Source organism: Melanerpes formicivorus, unplaced genomic scaffold (genome assembly GCF_026170545.1).
Source record: "Melanerpes formicivorus ecotype bairdi unplaced genomic scaffold, bMelFor1.0.p_v2 SCAF_54, whole genome shotgun sequence".
Classification (NCBI taxonomy): domain Eukaryota; kingdom Metazoa; phylum Chordata; class Aves; order Piciformes; family Picidae; genus Melanerpes; species Melanerpes formicivorus.
Window position 1 is genome coordinate 2,825,260 of NW_027142406.1, and position 21,781 is coordinate 2,847,040.

General features: G+C 46.1%; 1 protein-coding gene across 1 annotated transcript; it reads left to right on the forward strand.

The window, feature by feature from the left end:
• Nucleotides 1-371: 371 nt before the first annotated feature.
• On the forward strand, nt 372-20,082 carry TSPAN19 (tetraspanin 19). The gene is made up of 9 exons (XM_068160866.1): nt 372-504; nt 2,136-2,225; nt 2,633-2,705; nt 5,564-5,694; nt 9,817-9,891; nt 11,217-11,327; nt 12,447-12,590; nt 17,243-17,326; nt 19,841-20,082. The coding sequence occupies exons 2-9, from the start codon at nt 2,160-2,162 to the stop codon at nt 19,928-19,930; spliced, it is 774 nt and encodes a 257-aa protein (XP_068016967.1). The 5' UTR covers nt 372-504; nt 2,136-2,159; the 3' UTR covers nt 19,931-20,082.
• Nucleotides 20,083-21,781: the final 1,699 nt, after the last annotated feature.

Below are 21,781 nucleotides of genomic sequence, written 5' to 3' on the forward strand. Positions count from 1 at the left end.
GGGGGAAGCTACTAGCTTCTTCCTCTCTGTCCTCCCTTAACCCCCCTGTACCAAAATGGAGAAGAGACAGAAGCAGAGAAGTTAATACCAAAACAATACAGCCAAGGTCAAGCAGAAGCCAGTTAGTATCTCTCCTACAGCCAAGAAGCAAGAAGAGAGAGAGGGTGTCTTGATACAAGCAGTTTAAGTTCCTTATCTCTCCAATGGGATTGCTCAGAATTATCTTTGTTTTCCTTTCTACCCCCAGTAGTGATTTATTTACATTTTGCTACTTTTCTGCTCAAGATCTGTGAAAAATTTTAAAGGCATAGCCTTAAACTACCCCAGATGCTAATGGACACATTACGTGTGTTTCAGGGGCAAGGTCTCTGTGCCCTTCCACCTGACCAAACACCCACTTGCTGCTGATGACAGATGAAATTAATTTTTTGATTTAGCTTCATTTGAAAGGGATTGGACTTATCACATCGTGTTGCACTCCACAACAAAAAGCAGAGGAAGAAAGTAAGTAGGGGTGACTGGGAGGATTCACTTCAAACCCAAACCATCCTGAGAATAGAATAGAATAGAATAGAATAGAATAGAATAGAATAGAATAGAATAGAATAGAATAGAATAGAATAGAATAGAATAGAATAGACCAGGGTTGGAAGAGACCTTCAAGATCATTGCGTCCAACCTATCATCCAACACCACCTAATCAACTAACCCATGGTACCAAAGCACCCTGTTAAGTCTCCTCCTGAACACCTCCAGTGGTGGCGATTCCACCACCTCCCTGGGCGGCCCATTCCAGTGGGCAATCACTCTCTCTGTGTAAAACTTCCTCCTGACCTCCAGCGTGAACTTCCCCTGGCACAGCCTGAGACTGTGTCCTCTTGTTCTGCTGCTGGCTGCCTGGGAGATGAGAGACCAACCCCCACCTGGCTACAACCTCCCTTCAGGTAGTTGTAGAGAGCAATAAGGTCACCCCTGAGTCTCCTCCTCTCCAGGCTAAGCAACCCCAGCTCCCTCAGTCTCTCCCTCACAGGGCTGTGTTCCAAGCCCTTCAACCAACTTCGTTGCCCTTCTCTGGACTCGTTCCAGCAAGTCAACCTCCTTCCTAAACTGAGGAGCCCAGAACTGGGACACAGTAGAAATAGAATAGAATAGAATAGAATAGAATAGAATAGATAGAATAGAATAGAATAGAATAGAATAGAATAGAATAGAATAGAATAGAATAGAATAGAATAGAATAGAATAGAATAGACCAGGCTGGAAAAGACCTTCAAGATCATCAAGTCCAACCTATCATCCAACACCATCTAATCAACTAAACCATGGCACCAAGCATTCCATCAAGTCTTCTCCTAAACACCCTCCAATGATGGCATCTCCACCACCTCCCTGGGCAGCACATTCCAATGGCCAATTACTCTTTCTGGGAAGAACTTTCTCCTCATCTCCAGCCTAAACCTCCCCCGGTGCAAGCTTGAAACTGTGTCCTCTTGTTCTGATGCTGGTTGCCTGGGAGAAGAGACCAACCCCCACCTGGCTACAACCTCCCTTCAGGTAGTTGTAGACAGCAAGAAGGTCTCCCTGAGCCTCCTCTTCTCCAGGCTGCTCACTGTAAGGGGGTTGGACTAGATAACCTTTGATGGCTCCTTTCCAACACAATCATTCTGTGAGACTATACATAGCATTCAGAAATATGCTCAAGAGGGGACTGGGTGTGGGCACTTGGTGGCATGGTTTAGTCATGGGGGTCTGTGGTGACAGACCCTTGTCCTATCACCTCCCTGACACCCCTAAAAAGTCCTTCCCTAGCTTTCTTGTAGCCCCCTTCAGATACTGGAAGGCCACAAGAAAGTCTTCTTGGAGCCTTCTCTTCTGCAGACTGAACAACCTCAACTCCCTCAGTCTGTCCTCATAGGAGAGCAGCTCCAGCCTTCTGCTCATCCTCATGGCCCTTCTCTGGACACACTCCAAACACCTCCAGATCCTTCCTGATGCTTCTAATGATATTGGGGTTGTTTAGTGTATTAAGTGACTGTTCAAATTTGTAAAGCATTATCTGAATGACTAAAGCCATTTGAAATTACAGGTAATGTCTGTTTCATACTGAACTGATTATATGCGTTTATGTTTTTCAGCTATGGTGCAAAACTGAAAACAGAATGAAAAGAAGAGATAAAATGCTAGTGCAGAAGTACTGCTTAAATGTCTTCAATGGAATTTTCCTGGTACAAGTTCTGGGTTTGTTATTTAGCCTTGCCTTGCCCTTGGCCTTGCCTTGCCTTCTCTTCTCTTCTCTTCTCTTCTCTCTCTTCTCTTCTCTTCTCTTCCTCTTCTCTCTCTTCTCTTCTCTTCTCTTCTCTCTCTTCTCTTCTCTTCTCTTCTCTTCTCTTCTCTTCTCTTCTCTTCTCTTCTCTTCTCTTCTCTTCTTTTCTTTTCTTTTCTTTTCTTTTCTTTTCTTTTCTTTTCTTTTCTTTTCTTTTCTTTTCTTTTCTTTCTTTTCTTTTCTTTTCTTTTTTCTTTTTCTTTTTCTTTTCTCTTTATTTTCTTTCCTTTTCTTTCCTTTTCTTTCCTTTTCTTTGTTCTTGTTTTGAATCAGACCAACAATCCTTCTGTTTATTCCCCCCCTCCCCAGGCTCTGGGTCTTATGATTTTGACATTTGGCCTGTGGCTTTTACTCGACCGAAACAATTTATTCAGTCTGTTACGTGAGTATAAATAGAAATTGCCTGTTGTTTCACACGGTCGCAGGGATAAATCAACAAACAGGGAGTGGTATTTTTTCTTCCACAAGGTGGCAGTATTGGATCGAAAAGTATAGTTTTGTTTGGGACTAGGAGAGGATTAGCCAGGTTGGAAAGACCGTTGAGATCATCGAGTCCAACCGATCATCCCACACTATCTAATCATGTTTTGTTTTGTTTCTGTTGTGTGTATTTTCCCTCATAACACAGAACAGAATGTGACAGGTTGAAAGGGGTTGAAAGATCACGAAGTCCAAGCCCCCTGCCAGAGCAGGATCACCTAGAGCAGGTCACACATGAATGCATCCAGGAGGATTTTGAATGTCTCCAGAGAAAGAGACCTCCACAGCCTCCCTGGGCAGCCTGTTCCAGGGCTCTGTCACCCTCACAGGGAGAAGGATTTTCCTTATGTTCAGCTTGGAAAATATGATTATCAAAACAGGGGGAACGATATCAATACAGTATCACAGTATCACTTAGGTTGGAAAGGACCTCGAGGATCATCGAGTCCAACCTATCAACACAGACTCCATGACTAGACCATGGCACCAAGTGCCACGTCCAATCTCCCCTTGAACGCCTCCAGGGTCGATGACTCAACCACCTCCCTGGGCAACCCGTTCCAATGTCGAATGACTCGCTCGGTGAAGAACTTCCTCCTCACCTCGAGTCTAAACCTCCCCTGGCACAGCTTGAGACTGTGTCCTCTTGTTCTGGTGCTGGTTGCCTGGGAGAAGAGGCCAACCCCTTCCTGGCTACAACCACCCTTCAGGTAGTTGTAGAGGGCAATGAGGTCTCCCCTGAGCCTCCTCTTCTCCAGGCTAAGCAACCCCAGCTCCCTCAGCCTCTCCTCATAGGGCTGTGCTCAAGGCCTCTCCCCAGCCTTGTTGCCCTTCTCTGGACACGCTCAAGTGTTTTGATGTCCTTCTCAAACTGAGGGGCCCAGAACTGGACACAGTACTCAAGGTGTGGCCTAACCAAAGCAGAGTACAGGGGCACTATGACCTCCCTGCTCCTGCTGGCCACACTATTCCTAATGCAGGCCAGGATGCTATTGGCCCTCCTGGCCACCTGGGGCACACTGCTGGCTCATATTCAGGTGGCTGTCGATCAGCACCCCCAGGTCCCTCTCTGTTTGGCAGCTCTCAGCCACTCCGACCCCAGCCTATAGCTCTGCATGGGATTGCCATAGCCAAAGTGCAGCACTCAGCACTTGGACTTGTTGAAAGCCATCCCATTGGACTCTGCCCGTCTGTCCAGTCGGTCGAGGTCCCCTCTGCAGAGCCTTTCTACCCTCTAACTGACTAACATCTGCTCCTAACTTGGTGTCATCTGCAAACTTGCTGATGACTGACTCAACCCCCTCATCCAGATCATCAATGAATATGTTGAAGAGCACAGGGCCCAGCACTGATCCCTGGGGGGACACCACTGGTGACTGGCCTCCAGCTGGATGCGGGCACCGTTCACGACCACTCTCTGGGCCCGGCCCTCCAGCCAGTTCCTAACCCAGCACAGAGTTGTAGTGGTCCAATCCACGAGCTGACAGCTTAGTCAGCAGTTTGCTGTGGGGGGACGGTGTCAAAGGCCTTGCTGAAGTCCAGGCAGACCACATCCACAGGCCTCCCCCACATCCACCAGACGGGTCACCTGATCATAGAAAGAGATCAGGTTGGAGAGGCAGGATCTGCCCTTCCTAAATCCATGCTGGCTGGACCTGAGCCCTTGGCCATCCTTCAGGTGCGCAGTTATTGCCACCAGGATAATCTGCTCCATCACTTTCCCTGGCACTGAGGTCAGGCTGACCGGCCTGGAGTTTCCAGGTGCCTCCATCCGACCCTTCTTGTGGATGGGGACCACGTTGGCCAGCTTCCAGTCATCTGGGACCTCACCTGTGAGCCAGGACTGGAGGAAAATGATGGAGAGTGGCCTAGCCAGCACATCCGCCAGCTCTCTCAGCAATACATCTACCATTTGTACAGTTATAGTTTATGCAATTTATTTCTCTCCATCTGTGACTTCTAGATGAAAATATAAATCAGCTCTATTGATCACTTACATAATTTACCAGGCTGCATTTGGCCTGCATTTGACAAGGTTGTAGATCATTTAGGTGGATGTTTGGGTGGACTGAACACAAGTTGGAGCTTGAGCCTCTCCATATAGATATTCCTTTTTTCCAGACTGTCTGTCAAATTGTTTCAAAGAGAAGTTAAGTTTGGGGTCATATAACAACAGCTGTGATCCTTAAACAGTTGTCTGCCTTGGCTATGGCAAGGGGCATCAGTTCCCAGCTGATGGGATAGGAGCTGTCCCTAGACAGTAATTCCAAGGAGGAAGTATATGAGATGGAAGTAATCAAAGCCTCTGCTACTTTCCATAGCTAAGCAAAATTGGTTGATGTGGAAAGGGGAAAGTTGTCAGTGACAAAGAGGGAAGATAGCATTGGAAGTGAGCCTGGATTTAATGAGAACTGAATCTATGTCCCTGCAGGATTTGCAAATGTGCTACCAATTTTTTGGCAAACAGAAAAGATCTGTAAGCTTGGAACTGTTCTCTGATTTCATTCTGAGGGCTTCAATTACTTTCTTGTATGTTGTTACCATTCTCTGAACTTATGAAAATACCTAGTTGTTTCTTTCTGTGACTGTAGACAGCATCATTAATCATAATACCTTTGTATCATTCTACTGTTTCCATCCTTTCAGTAATGGCATTGCATAGATGTGATTGTTGGGGGGTTTGTAGAATATGGTTATTTAAGTGGAATTCTGAGAAGTAAATACAAAAAGAAGTGACAGCATGAATGCCCTGTGTTGCAGTTTCTTCAGGCAAGAACCAGCTTGTGGCATCTCTTTCACGTGTATTACTTGGAACTGGATCTGGTATTACTTTTGTATCAGCCATTGGATGCCTTGGAAGCATTAGGGAAATCAAATGTCTGCTGGTTATAGTAAGTGTGAATCTGACTCCCTCCTTATTGTAAAACGAGAGCTTTGGGTGCATGATAAACTGTGATCCTGTCTTGATGTTGTGATTTCCATGCACAGTGCTTCACAAATCTGCTGCTGGAAAGATAATTTTACGTCAAGTCTTTGCTCCAGTGAAATCTGAACAAAGCTGGGGATCCTTCATTATCACTGCATGAATGTTTTGAGTGACAAGCTGGTTTGCAGTTTGATGCAGCCAAGATTTGAACTGCCATATTTATTAAATTACAGGCTTTAAAATAAATTTAGCATTGAAATTATGCTGAGTGACTCTCTTTTAATAGAATAGAATAGAATAGAATAGTTTCATAGTTTCATAGTTTCATAGTTTCATTCAGGGTTGGAAGGGACCCACAAGGATCATCTAGTTCCAACCCCCCTGCCATGGGCAGGGACACCCCACACTAGATCAGGCTGGACAGAGCCTCATCCAGCCTGCTCTTAAACACCCCCAGGGACGGGGCCTCGACCACCTCCCTGGACAACCCATTCCAGGGTTTCACCACTCTCATGGTGAAGAACCTCCTCCTCACATCCAGCCTGAATCTCCCCACCTCCAGCTTCATTCCATTCCCCCTAGTCCTATCACTACCTGAGATCCTCAGAAGTCCTTCCCCTGCCTTCCTGTAGGCCCCCTTCAGATACTGGAAGGCGACAATTAGGTCACCTCGGAGCCTTCTCTTCTGCAGACTGTACAGCCCCAACTCCTTCAGTCTGTCCTCATAGGAGAGGTGCTCCAGCCCTCTGATCATCCTCGTGGCCCTTCTCTGGACACGTTCCAGCACCTCCACATCCCTCTTGTAATAGGGGCTCCAGAACTGGACACAGTACTCCAGGTGGGGTCTCACCAGGGCTGAGTAGAGGGGGAGGATCACCTCCCTCGACCTGCTAGCCACACTTCTCCTGATGCAGCCCAGGATCTGATCGGCTTTGCGGGCTGCAAGTGCACACTGAGAGCTCCTGTTGAGCTTTTTGTCCACCAGCACCCCCAAGTCTCTCTCCTCAGGGCTATCCTCCAGCCAGTCACTGCCTAGCCTGTATTTGTGCCTGGGATTGCCTCGACCCAGATGCAGGACCCTGCACTTGCTCTTATTGAACTTCATGAGGTTGGCCTGTGCCCACCTCTCCAGCCTGTCCAGGTCCCTCTGGATGGCCTCCCTTCCCTCCAGCGTGTCTGCTGCACCACACAGCTTGGTGTCATCAGCAAACTTGCTGAGGGTGCACTCAATGCCACTGTCCATGTCCCCCACAAAGATGTTGAATAAGATAGGTCCCAGGACTGATCCCTGAGGGACTCCACTTGTCACTGGCCTCCACTGGGACATGGAGCCATTGACAGCCACTCTTTGGGTGCGGCCATCAAGCCAGTTAGAATAGAATAGAATAGAATAGACCAGACCAGGTTGGAAGAGACCTTCAAGATCATTGTGTCCAACTCACCAACCAACCCAACCCACCTAAACAACTAACCCATGGCACCAAGCACCCTATCAAGTCTCCTCCTGAACACCTCCAGTGATGGTGACTCCACCACCTCTGAAAAAATAAAGAGAAACCTGCCTCAAATTACTGCAGGTTGAAGGCACAGGTATAGCTAGAGTATCAAAGTGCATGTGTCCAGCACTGGGCTCCTTAAATTAAGAAGGACATTGAGATACTTGAATGTGTCCAGAGAAGGGCAACGAGGCTGGGGAGAGGTCTGGAGTACAAACTCCATGAGGAGAGGCTGAGGGAGCTGGGGTTGCTTAGCCTGGAGAAGAAGAGGCTGAGGGGAGACCTTCTTGCTCTCTACAACTACCTGAAGGGAGGTTGTAGCCAGGTGGGGGTTGGTCTCTTCTCCCAGGCAATCAGCACCAGAACAAGAGGACTCAGTCTCAAGCTGTGCCAGGGGAGGTTTAGGCTGGTGGTGAGGAGAAACTTCTACACAGGAAGAGAGATTGGCCATTGGAATGTGCTGCCCAGGGAGGTGATGGAGTCCCCATCCCTGGAGGTGTTCAAAAAAGGATTGGATGTGGCACTTGGAGCCATAGTTTTGTTGTCAGGAGGAGTTAGGTACTTAGGTAATAGTTTGGGCTTGATGATCTCTGAGGTCTTTTCCAACCTTATTGATTCTATGATTCTATGATTCTACCTTTGAGGTCTTTTTCCAACCTGGTTGATTCTATGATTCTAGGAAAATGGAAAGAATGATTAAAATGCTGTTACCTAGGTAGACCTACCTGGATGCTCCCTATTTATATACAATTCCTGCTGTTAAAGGGAGGAAATCTTTGATATCTGAAATACTACACTGTAACTATACATTCTTATGATCATCTTGATCATATTTTTGCTTCATCTTTTATTTATTTTCACCTTTTTTTTAACAACCTGCTATAGTCTCTATGAAGGCTGAAGCAGACAGCTGTTCTGCTGATTCATTTGTTAAGCACTGCAAACATCAATTGGCACAGCAGTGAGAAGAACCTAACTGCTATAACCATGAATCTTCCTGCTGCTGTCTTAGGCATGTGGTGTTCACCTCACAATTTCTTAGATGTTGAAAGAGAAAGAAGTGTCTCATTTCCAACTTCCATGGTCTAGTCATGAGGTCTGTGGTGACAGGTTGGACCCGATGATCTTTGAGGTCTCTTCCAACCTTAGTGATACTGTGAGACTGTGATACTACCATAATATCTGGATACTGTGAGTGGAGATTTTGTCTCACTGAAAACTGACAAAAGTCAACTCTTTTGTGTGTGTGTGTTTTTGTGCATCCTTTTGTGCAAAGGAATCCTTGACTAGGTGTGAGACTGAGGTAACATAGAATCAGAGAATCAACCAAGTTGGAAAAGGCCTCAGAGATCATCAAGTCCAACCTATTACCTAATACCTAACACCTCATGGCAACTAAACCATGGCTTCAAGTGCCACATCCAATCCCTTTTTGAACACCTCCAGGGATGGGGACTCCACCACCTCCCTGGGCAGCACATTCCAATGGCAAATCTCTCTTTCTGCAAAGAACTTTCTCCTCCTCTCCAGCCTGAACCTCCCCTGGCACAGCTTGAGACTGTGTCCTCTTGTTCTTCCACTGGTTGCCTGGGAGAAGAGACCAACCCCCACCTGGCTACAACCTCCCTTCAGGGAGTTGTAGACAGCAAGAAGGTCTCCCCTGAGCCTCCTCTTCTGCAGGCTAAGCAACCCCAGCTCCCTCAGCCTCTCCTCACAGGGCTGTGCTCCAGACCCCTCCCCAGCTTTGTTGCCCTTCTCTGGGCACCTTCCAGCAACTCAACATCTTTCCTAAACTGAGGGGCCCAGAACTGGACACAGGACTCAAGGTGTGGCCTAACCAAGTGCTGAGTACAGGGCACAATGACATCCCTGCTCCTGCTGGCCACACTATTTCTGCTTCAGGCACAATAATTCAAACAAGAAATAATGAAATCATGGTGTTCTTCAGTGGAGCTGATTATAAATAGCTTTTGCACTTCACTTCCAAAAAGATGTAGTTAAGACTTTGTTTTTAAGCCCAAAACAGTGAGTTGTGCTTTGCCTGAAACCTGCCTCTTAGACTATAATGTCACTTTCTGAAGGTTTCCAGGGAAAAAATACTTCTTACTTTTGTTTGAATGGCTGTTCAGTCTGGAGAAGAGAAGGCTCCAAGGTGACCTAATTGTGGCCTTCCAGTATCTGAAGGGATACAAGAAGGCTGGGGAGGGACTGCTCAGGAGATCAGGTAGTGATAGGACTAGGGGGAATGGAATGAAGCTGGACGTGGGGAGATTCAGGCTGGAGGTGAGGAGGAAGTTCTTCCCCATGAGAGTGGTGAAGCCCTGGAATGGGTTGTCCAGGGAGGTGGTTGAGGCCCCGTCCCTGGAGGTGTTTAAGCCCAGGCTGGATGAGGCTCTGGCCAGCCTGATGTAGTGTGGGGTGTCCCTGCCCATGGCAGGGGGGTTGGAACTAGATGATCCTTGTGGTCCCTTCCAACCCTGACTGATACTATGATACTATGATACTATGGCTCTAAAGAGTAGTCAGGAATGCATGGGCTTCTGGAACTTTTTTTTGCTGGGTTGCTCACTCCTTCAATGCTTATTTTTCAGTATATGACTTTTCACCTCCTGGTGTTTGTTACCCAGATGGCAATATCAGTGCTGATATTGGTGAAGAAAGAAGCGGTATGTCAATTAATTTTTTGTTGAGACTGTTGAAGATGTCCAACCAGTTTTGTGCAATTAACTAAACGTTTCTAACACTCAGTTCTCACTGCATGCTGCATCACCTTTTGGTTGAATTTGAGTATTCTACAGTTATCCCAGGCAGTGCAGTAGGAAACCTAATTTGAGGGTTTCAGCATGATCAATAGTTGTAAAGGGGAGTTATCCTCTGCAAGACAATATACTCTTCCTGTTCAGGAATGGAATCAAGGGACAACTTTATTCCTTTTGAGGGACAACCTAAAAAGTCTTTCTTTCCTGGACAGGAGACGTAGGAGAAAGCGTTAGATGCTAATCTCTGTCTACCCAAGCAGCCAAGAGGTCCAATGGCATCCTGGCCTGCATCAGGAACAGTGTGGCCAGCAGGAGCAGGGAGGTCATTGTGCCCCTGTACACTGCACTGGTTAGGCCACACCTTGAGTCCTGTGTCCAGTTCTGGGCCCCTCAGTTTAGGAAGGAAGTTGACTTGCACCCTATCAAGTCTCCTCCTGAACACCTCCAATGATGGTGACTCAACCACCTCCTCAGGCAGCCCATTCCAATGGGCAATCACTCTCTCTCTGTAGAACTTCTTCCTAACAGCCAGCCTAAACCTCCCCTGGTGCAGCTTGAGACTGTGTCCTCTTGTTCTGGTGCTGGTTGCCTGGGAGAAGAGACCAACCTCTGCCTGTCTACAACCTCCCTTCAGGTAGTTGTAGACAGCAAGAAGGTCTCCCCTGAGTCTCCTCTTTCCAGGCTAAGCAACCCCAGCTCCCTCAGCCTCTCCTCATAGGGCTTGTGTTCCAAACCCCTCCTCAACTTCATTGCCCTTCTCTGGACACATTCCAGCAAGTCAACATCCTTCCTAAACTGAGGGGCCTGGTTAATTCTGTTCTATTCTATTCTAAATGTGGTGCTTATGCAAGTCAGGGTCACGTTAACTGTAGAATCAGTTTTGTTTCTGTGCTTATTAAATTAGGTATGAGAGGTAGGATATAGTCCTTCAAGACATAACAGGTTCATCCAAATTATGTTCCCTGGCTCTTCTGGATTCATTTGGACTAATCACCTTGTCTGCCTGTGCTATGCATGTGATTGGGGTCACTTCTTTATCTTCCCCTTCTGCTTTCAGTTTTCCCATTAGTGTGATGGCTGTGATACCTCTTAGGTCATGTTTGGCATATTGGCTAGAATGCTGCTGCTCACAAGTAAGCTTTGAAGAAACCTGCATATCAATAAAAGACTGTACTACCCATCCACCCTCTCTCAATATGCATATATCAGCTGCTATCAATATTTATGAACAGGTCCACAACCAATGGAACAGCAGAATTGATGAAGTTATTTCTGACTACGGGAATGAGAGTCTGGCTGAGCAGGAGCCTGTGTGGAACATTCTGAATGCTGTACAGCATAATGTAAGGAAGAAACCTCACAAAATATCCCCACCAAAAGTACTGCATCAAACAGAACTTGCCTTAAAAATCTAACTCCTTTAGTAAAAGGTTAATTTTTCATGACCCACTGCTAATATCTGATGGGAGTGGCCAGGTTCCTTGCTGTTATGTGGCTTATTATGGATGAAATTAGGCTTTTGAGGGACTTCTCAACTTGTGCAAGGGCAGACAGCTCTGGACAGTGAAGTTTACAGCAGGTTCAAAAAATGAGAGTTTTCCTAAGGGCTTTGGCAGTGCTAGACATCAGAAAACACTTGGTCTGCTTAGGTCTTAAGACTGAACTGAACCATTTACAAGCAGAGATGTTTTGAACTCAAATCCAAGTTCCTAGTGTGAGAGCATTTGAACAGCTCTTGCACTGAGGCTCTCAGTGGAATGGAATGGAATGGAATGGAATGGAATGGAATGGAATGGAATGGAATGGAATGGAATAGAATAGAATAGAATAGAATAGAATAGAATAGAATAGAATAGAATAGAATAGCATAGCATAGCATAGAATAGAATAGAATAGAATAGAATAGAATAGAATAGAATAGAATAGAATAGAATAGAATAGAATAGAATAGAATAGAATAGAATAGAATAGAATAGAATTAACCAGGTTGGAAAAGACCTTCGAGATCATCAAGTCCAACCCATCATCTAACACCATCTAAACAACTAAACCATTGCACCAAGCACCACATCTCAAGCTGTGCCAGGGGAGGTTTAGGCTGGATGTTAGGAAGAAATTCGTCCCAGAGAGATTGCCCATTGGAATGTGCTGCCCAGGGAGGTGGTGGAGTCACCATCCCTGGAGGTGTTCAAAAAAGGATTGAATGCAGCACTTGAAGCCATGGTTTAGTTGTCAGGAGGTGTCAGGTATTAGGTAATAGGTTGGACTGGATGATCTCTAAGGTCTTTTCCAACCTGGTTGATTCACTGATTCCATGATTCTATGATTCTATGAATATAGAGGGAAACTGTTTAGCTAATGTAATCAACTAACGAGTAGCTAGCACTTGTTGGGGTAAAAATTCCACTGCTTGACAGTCTTGATAGGTGTTGGACTTACCAATTGCAGCATCTATATTCTAGATGGAATGCTGTGGAAGATACAATGTCACACAGTGGGAAGGCAATAAAAACAAGGAAAACAGTACTCAGATCCCATGCTCCTGCACAAGATCCCAGCTGAAGAAATGGTTTTGTGATGTTCCAAGGGATTTAACATACACTATGGTAAGAAACAAAAAAAAAACAACCCTACCTTGAGGTCTGGAAGTTTTTCTACTGAATGTAATTTGGAACAAAATATCCAAACTATGTCTTCCACTACAAATTGGCTGCCAAATGCCTGAGTATTAATAACAAATAACAAACAAAGGTGACAAAATTAATAGATGAGGGGCGAGCAACTGATGTCATTTACCTGGAGCTGAGCAAAGCCTTCGACACTGTCCCGCACCACATCCTGGTCTCCAAACTGGTGACACATGGGTTTGATGGGTGACCACTAGATGGATAAGGAACTGGCTTGATGGCTGCACCCAAAGAGTGGCTGTCAATGGCTCCATGTCCCAGTGGAGGCCAGGGACAAGCGGAGTCCCTCAGGGATCAGTCCTGGGACCTGTCTTGTTCAACATCTTTGTGGGTGACATGGACAGTGGCATTGAGTGCACCCTCAGCAAGTTTGCTGATGACACCAAGCTGTGTGGTGCAGCAGACACGCTGGAGGGAAGGGAGGCCATCCAGAGGGAACTTGACAGGCTGGAGAGGTGGGCACAAGCCAACCTCATGAAGTTCAATAAGAGCAAGTGCAGGGTCCTGCATCTGGGTCGAGGCAATCCCAGGCACAAATCCAGGCTGGGCAGGGACTGGCTGGAAAGCAGCCCTGAGGAGAGAGACTTGGGGGTGCTGGTGGACAAAAAGCTCAACATGAGCTCTCAATGTGCACTTGCAGCCCGCAAAGCCAATCAGATCCTGGGCTGCATCAGGAGAAGTGTGGCCAGCAGGTCGAGGGAGGTGATCCTCCCCCTCTACTCAGCTCTGGTGAGACCCCACCTGGAGTACTGCCTCCAGTTCTGGAGCCCCTATTACAAGAGGGATGTGGAGGTGCTGGAACGTGTCCAGAGAAGGGCCATGAGGATGATCAGAGGTCTGGAGCACCTCTCCTATGAGGACAGACTGAAGGAGTTGGGGCTGTTCAGTCTGCAGAAGAGAAGGCTCCCAGGTGACCTCATTGTGGCCTTCTAGTATCTGAAGGGGGCCTACAGGAAGGCTGGGGAGGGACTGCTCAGGATCTCAGGTAGTGATAGGACTAGGGGGAATGGAATGAAGCTGGAGGTGGGGAGATTCAGGCTGGATGTGAGGAGGAAGTTCTTCCCCATGAGAGTGGTGAAACCCTGGAATGTGTTGTCCAGGGCGGTGGTCGGGGCCCCGTCCCTGGGGGTGTTTAAGAGCAGGCTGGATGAGGCTCTGGCCAGGCTGATCTAGTGTGGGGTGTCCCTGCCCATGGCAGGGGGGTTGGAACTAGATGATCCTTGTGGTCCCTTCCAACCCTGAATGAAACTATGAAACTATGAAACTATGAAACTATGAAACATTCATTGTTTTGTCTTGGTCACTCATTGTTTTGTCTTGGTCACTCTAAAGCCTTAGTTTTCACTCCTTAGGTCTCAGTCCTGTAGGCAGCTCTAAATAAAGGATACTTCAAGAAGACAGGAGTTATGCCTGATCAATATCAGCAGGATACTTAGTAGTGGTTTAAGAAGTAGCAAGCACCATGCCATACAGAAATCCATGCCGTAGCAAACCCGTGATGACAATGGAAAGTGACAGTGTAGAAAAATAAGAGTATGTGGTACATTTTCCACTTGTAATTGCTGTTCATCACTTACAGAATGCCAGCAGTGCCTCCACTTGTTTGTATTATGTGTTTCCAGAGCATATCCAATATTCACAGGATAAGAGAAATGAGCAAGGCATTGAAATAAGAGGTGTGCCCATGAAAGCCAATGGGATTCTGGGGTGCATCAAGAAAAGTGTGTCCAGCAGGTCTAGGGAATGTTCTTCTCGCCCTCAACTTTGCTCTGGTGAGACCACACCTGCAATACTGTGTCTAGTTTGGGGCTCCCCAGTTCAAGAGATACAGAGATCTGCTACAGAGAGTCCAACAGAGAGCCATGAGGATAATTAGGGGACTTGAGAATCTCCCATGGGAATAGAAGACTGAGAGGAGATCAATAAGTATCTGAGGAGGGGCAGTCTCTTTTCAGTGGTGCACTAGAACACAGAAGGTTTCACCTCAACATGAGGAGAAACTTCTTTACACTAAGGGTGACAGAGCACTGGAACAGGCTGCCCAGAGAGGTTGTGGAGTCTCCTTCTCTGGATACATTCAGAAACCCACCTGGATGTACTCCTGTGCAGACTACCCTGGGTGGTCCTGCTCTGGCATGGGGGTTGGACTGGATGATCTCTGGAGGTCCCTTCCAACCTCTAATGCACTGTGATATGGTGATTCTGTGATGTGTTTCCTGAGACCACTTCATGTTAGCATTTATATCCAGCATGTCTTAGTATGAAGGAACCAGTTTGCATAAGATCATTGGATATCATCACCTGACCTGGAACAAAGTGATACCTATCCTTTTCTCTCTCTAAACCCTCCAGTGGTAATAGAGCTATCCAATGAGTACAAATATTCACCAGTCAAAGGGTTTTTATCTTGACAATGCAGAACAGTTGTGGTGGGTAGGAAGGTTTTCAAATGGCATCTGGTGTTATCTCCCTTCTCTCATCAGTCTTTAATTGCTCCCTGTACCTACAAACCCTTGCCACTGTTACAATAGCGTTTATTTATATGCTTTATTATGTATGTATATATATTTTTATATATATGTTTTAAGCTATGCTATGATTTACAGTTTATTTTAAGAGGCAATATAATAAGCATAGCTTGTAATCTGGAAAATATGAGCACCCATTGCAGGGTGCATAATGCCTGAATAGCAGTGAAAACTTGAAAATATTCACTGGATGTTAGGGGTTGGAAGGGACCTCTGGAGATCATTGAGTCCAACCTCCCTGCCAGAGCAGGACCATGGAATCTAGCACAGGTCAAACAGGAACACATCCAGATGGGTCTGGAAAGTCTCCAGAGAAGGAGACTCCACAACCTCTCTGGGCAGCCTGCTCCAGTGCTCTGTGACCTTCACAGTGAAGACATTCCTCCTCATGTTGAGGTGAAACCTCCTGTGCTGGAGTTTATATCCATTGTCCCTTGTCCTACCATGGGGTGCAACTGAGCAGAGCCTGTCCCCTCCCTCTTGACACCCAGCCCTCAGATATTTAGAACAGAACAGAACAGAACAGAACAGAATAGAATAGAATAGAATAGAATAGAATAGAATAGAATAGAATAGAATAGAATAGAATAGAACAGAACTAACCAGGCTGGAAAAGACCTCAGAGATCATCAAGTCCAACCTATCACCCAACACCATCTCATCAACTAAACCATGGCACCAAGTGCCTCATCCAGTCTCTTCCTAAACACCTCCAGGGATGGTGACTCCACCACCTCCCTGGGCAGCACATTCCAATGGCCAATCTCTCTTGCTGGGAAGAATTTCTTCCTAACATCCAGCCTAAACCTCCCCTGGCACAGCTTGAGACTGTGTCCTCTTGTTCTGGTGCTGATTGCCCGGGAGAAGAGACCAACCTCCACCTGGCTACAACCTCCCTTCAGGTAGCTGTAGCCAGCAATAAGGTCTCCCCTGAGACTCCTCTTCCCCAGGCTAAGCAACCCCAGCTCCTTCAGACTTTTATTAAATCCCTTCTCAGTTTTCTCCTCTCCAGACTAAGCAGCCTCAGGTCTCTCAGCCTTTCCACCTCAGGCAATGCTCTAGTCCTTTCATCATCTTTGTAGCCCTCTCCCATAGATCCCTGTCCCTCCTGAATGGGGGAGACCCAAACTAGATGCAATATTCCAGGTAAGGTCTCACCAGGGCAGAGTACAGTGGGAGGAGAACCTCCCTGAATCTGCTGGACACACTCCTCTTAATGCACCCCAGCGACTACTTGTAAGGTAACATATCAGTTAGAGGAGCAAATTCCCTTTTGATGAAGTCATTAGCTCTGGAACATTTCCACAAAGAAAATACCAGATTTCCTTCAGAACCATCTGTTTAGTTCAAATAACATAAAAAAGGACAGCTCCATTAGTGAGGGGTTTGGAACACAAGCCCTATGAGGAGAGACTGAGGGAACTGGGGTTGCTTAGCCTGGAGAAGAGGAGACTCAGGGGTGACCTTATTGCTCTCTACAACTACCTGAAGGGAGGTTGTAGCCAGGTGGGGGTTGGTCTATTCTCCCAGGCAACCAGCACCAGAACAAGAGGACACAGTCTCAGGCTGGGCCAGGGGAGGTTTAGGCTGGAGGTTAGGAAGAGGTTTAACACAGAGAGAGTGATTGCCCATTGGAATGGGCTTCCTGGGGAGGTGGTGGAGTCACCATCACTGGAGGTGTTCAGGAGGAGATTTGATGGGGTGCTTGGTGCCATGGTTTAGTTGTTTAGGTGGGTTGGATTGGTTGATGGGTTGGACACGATGATCTTGAAGGTCTCTTCCAACCCGGTCTATTCTATTCTATTCTATTCTATTCTATTCTATTCTATTCTATTCTATTCTATTCTATTCTATTCTATTCTATTCCCTGCAGTGCACATTACAGATGCATTTTCTTTCTGGCAAATAAATACCAGAACCCATCAGAACATGCAAAACAATTCTACAGATATATTTTAAAGTGTTTTCTTACAGAGATGCAAGATGAAATCAGGAGCTGAAATGATTTTTACTCTTGAAATCTGTTCATCTCCCCTTGCTTAGGGATGCGAAGAACATTTAAATGTATGGTTTGAAAACAACGCTGTGATCTTGACAGCCATTACTCTCAGCCTGCCTATTACACAGGTAAGACTGCTTTTCAGCAAGCAAAAAAATCCACCACATATTTGTATTTTGCTGGGGGGAGGAAAAGTGGGCTTAGTCCCATTTGATTCTGGTATGGAAGCCATAATTTGGTAAAGCTTTCCACTGAGTTTAATTAGAAGTAAGGTCAAGCAGTGTTTAGACACAGCAGAATAGAATAGAGTAGAGTAGAGTAGAATAGAATAGAGTAGAATAGAACAGCATAGAATAGCATAGAATAGCATAGTATAGACTAGGCTAGAATAGAATAGAATAGAATAGAATAGAATAGAATAGAATAGAATAGAATAGAATAGAATAGAATAGAATAGAATAGAATAGAATAGAATAGAATAGAATTAACCAGGTTGGAAGAGACCTTTGAGATCATCAAGTCTAACCTATCACCCAACACCATCTCATCAACTAAACCATGGCACTAAGGGTCTCATCCAGTCTTTTCCTAAACACCTCCAGTGATGGTGACTCCACCACCTCCCTGGGCAGCACATTCCAATGGCCAATCTCTCTTGCTGGGAAGAATTTCTTCCTAACATCCAGCCTAAACCTCCCCTGACACAGCTTGAGACTGTGTCCTCTTGTTCTGGTGCTGGTTGCCTGGGAGAAGAAACCAACCCCCACCTGGCTACAACCTCCCTTCAGGTAGTTGTAGACAGCAATAAGGTCTCCCTTGAGCCTCCTCTTCTCCAGGCTAAGCAACCCCAGCTCCCTCAGCCTCTCCTCATAGGGTTTGTACTCCAAACCCCTCCCCAGCTTTGTTGCCCTTCTCTGGACACCTTCCAGCAACTCAACTTCTTTCTTAAACTGAGGAGCCCAGAACTGGACACAGCACTCAAGGTGTGGCATAACCATGCTGAGTACAGGGCAGAATGACTTCCCTGCTCCTGCTGGCCACACTATTCCTGAACCAGGCCAGGATGCCATTGTCCTTCTTGGCCACCTGGGCACACTGCTGGCTTGTGTTCAGTCAGATGTCAACCAGTATCCCCAGGTCCCTTTCTGCCTGGCTGCTCTCAAGCCACACCATCCCTAGCCTATATAATAATATGGCTTAGGGCAGCAAGAAATGATTATTTATTCCATGGACAGCCTAACATTTGAGAGCTATCAGGCAGGCAGAAAGAGGGATTTGCCATTGGAATGTGCTGCCCAGGGAGGTGGTGGAGTGACCATCACTGGAAGTGTTTAAACAGAGACTGGATGAGGAGAATAGAATAGAATAGAATAGAAAAGAATAGAATAGAATAGAATAGAATAGAATAGAATAGAATAGAATAGAATAGAATAGAATAGAATAGAATAGAATAGAATAGAATAGAATAGAATAGAATAGAATAGAATAGAAACAGAAACAGAAACAGGAATAGAATAGAATAGAATAGAATAGAATAGAATAGAATAGAATAGAATAGAATAGAATAGAATAGAATAGAATAGAATAGAATAGAAACAGAAACAGAAACAGGAATAGAATAGAATAGAATAGAATAGAATAGAATAGAATAGAATAGAATAGAATAGAATAGAATAGAATAGAATAGACCAGGTTGGAAGAGACCTTCAAGATCATCGTGTCCAACCCATCAACCAATCCAACACCACCTAAACAACTAACCCATGGCACCAAGCACCCCATCCAGTCTTGTCCTGAATGCCTCCAGTGATGGTGACTCCACCACCTCCCCAGGCAGCCCATTCCTATGGGCAATCACTCTCTCTGTATAGAACTTCTTCCTAACCTCCAGCCTAAACTTCCCCTGGCGCAGCCTGAGACTGTGTCCTCTTGTTCTGGTGCTGGCTACCTGGGAGAAGAGACCAACATCCACCTGGCTACAACCTCTTTTCAGGTAGCTGTAGAGAGCAATAAGGTCTCCCCTGAGTCTCCTCCTCTCCCAGCTAAGCAACCCCAGCTCCCTCAGCCTCTCCTCATAGGGCTTGTGTTCCAAACCTCTCACCAACTTCGTGCTATGGTTTAGTTGATTAGATGGTGTTGGGTGATGGGTTGGATTTGATGGTCTCAAAGGTCTTTTCCAACCTGGTTAATTCTGTATTCTGCATGCTATCACTGGCACCTTCCTGTCAGTTAGGAAAGAGTTTTTATTCTGATTAAAGAAGATAAAACCAAAACCCATAGAGCCATAGAACCATGGAATCATTTAGACCGGAAAACACCTTTAAGATCATCAAGTCCAACCATATTTGGATTCATAGGGCACAGAAACTCTTAGCTGAATTATGTGCCATTTGAAAGAGATTTCAAGGAGCTTCTGTGGAGGTGGGTCCAAGTGATTTGCTGGAGGTCACACAGCAAGCCAGAGCCAGAGCAGAGAATTCAGCTTGTATCTTCAGGCACATATCCTGATCATTCTCCTCTGTATCCTTCCTCCTTGTTGCTGTTCATAGGAATGAGGTTAGCAGTCAGGTTGTCCCAGTCATGAATGAGTATCAGCACTATCTTTGTTGTGTTTAACTGAGTCTTTTTATTCCCTTTCTCAGATATTTTTGATCAAACTAACTAGTCAGCTGCTTAGAAACATCCGAAAGAACAACATTTGGCCAAATCAATCACCAACTCTTGAGTTGTAAGAATTATCTGATCTGCTCCAGTGACAGTCAACAAAACTGCTTCCACCAAACTTGATTCAGGCTCTACATATTGTAATCACTAGCTTATTAACAGCTGGGCTTTGCTATGTCTGTTTATTATTCCTGGTTATGGAAGTGGTAGTATGCTGCAAAATCTGAAGTGCTATGCCATGTACTAGCTGGTTAATAAAATGTCCTGATAAGCTGAACATTAGTTTCCTGAGTCTCTGGAACAAGTTGTTCAGGGTGTTCTTAAATATTACTGTACAGTACACTGCACTTCAAAACAAAAGGAACCCTTTATCAGGTTCAGTTGAGAAAAAAACATTTACTAAACACTGCTGATAAGTGTTCTTAATGTACCCCAGGATACCACTGGCCTTCTTGGCCACAAGGGCACATTGCTGACCCATGGATGACTTGTTGTCCACCAAGACTCTCAGCACCTTCTCCATAGGGCTGCTCTCCAGCAGATCACCTCCTAATCTTCTACTGGTGAGGTTTATTCTTCCTTCCCAGATGCAAGACTCTGCACTTGCCCCTATTGAAAAAGCTCAACATGAGCTCTCAATGTGCTCTTGCAGCCCGCAAAGCCAATCAGATCCTGGGCTGCATCAGGAGAAGTGTGGCCAGCAGGTCGAGGGAGGTGATCCTCCCCCTCTACTCAGCCCTGGTGAGACCCCACCTGGAGTACTGTGTCCAGTTCTGGAGCCCCTATTACAAGAGGGATGTGGAGGTGCTGGAAGGTGTCCAGAGAAGGGCCAAGAGGATGATCAGAGGGCTGGAGCACCTCTCCTATGAGGGCAGACTGAAGGAGTTGGGGCTGTTCAGTCTGCAGAAGAGAAGGCTCCGAGGTGACCTCATTGTGGCCTTCCAGTAGCTGAAGGGGGCTACAGGAAGGCTGGAGAAGGACTTCTCAGGATCTCAGGTAGTGATAGGACTAGGGGGAATGGAATGAAGCTGGAGGTGGGGAGATTCAGGCTAGATGTGAGGAGGAGGTTCTTCACCATGAGAGTGGTGAGACCCTGGAATGGGTTGTCTAGGGAGGTGGTTGGGGCCCCGTCCCTGGGGGTGTTTAAGAGCAGGCTGGATGAGGCTCTGGCCAGCCTGATGTAGTGTGGGGTGTCCCTGCCCATGGCAGGGGGGTTGGAACTAGATGATCCTTGTGGTCCCTTCCAACCCTGAATGAAACTATGAAACTATGAAACCTCATTAGGTTCCTCTGTGCCCAGCTCTCAGTCTGTCCAAGTCTCACTGAATGGCCACGGAGCCTTCAGGTGCCTCAGGCGAGCCTCCCAGTTTGGTATCATCAGCAAACTTGCTGTCCCCTCATCAGTATCACTGATGAAGATGTTGAACAGTAAAGAAAAAAAGAAAAAAGGAGAGAAGAAAAATTGTCGGATGGAATGTTACTCAAAAATTAGACAATGTTCTGAGGTAAGAAAATGAAAGCAAGTATGTTTGCCAGTTGGTGCAGTTCTGATAGATAGACACTAGAGGCCACAGGGACCTTAGGAATAAGACAGAACATAGAGAAAATACCAGTTCCACAGAATGCCATAGATTCATAGATTCACAGAATGGTTTAGATTGGAAGGGATCTGAAAGCTTGTTGAGTTCCAGCCCCTCTGCCTTGAGCAGGGACACCTTCCACCAGACCTGGTCACTCAAAGCCTCATCCAACCTGGCCTTGAACACTTCCAGGGAGGGGGCATTCACAATCTCCATGGGAAACCTGTTCCAGTGTCTCACCATCCTCACTGGAAAGAATTGCTTCCTAATATGTAGTCTAAATCTGCCCTCCTCAAGCTTCAATCCATTTCCTCTCAACCTATCACTGCAAGCCCTTAC

Coding starts and splice junctions, on each gene's coding strand:
- TSPAN19 (XM_068160866.1), top strand. CDS start 2,160: ATGAAAAGAAGAGATAAAATGCTAGTGCAGAAGTACTGCTTAAATGTC. Junction 9,892..11,216: donor TATTGGTGAAGAAAGAAGCG/GTATGTCAATTA, acceptor ATTTATGAACAG/GTCCACAACCAATGGAACAG. Junction 12,591..17,242: donor GGGATTTAACATACACTATG/GTAAGAAACAAA, acceptor CCCCTTGCTTAG/GGATGCGAAGAACATTTAAA.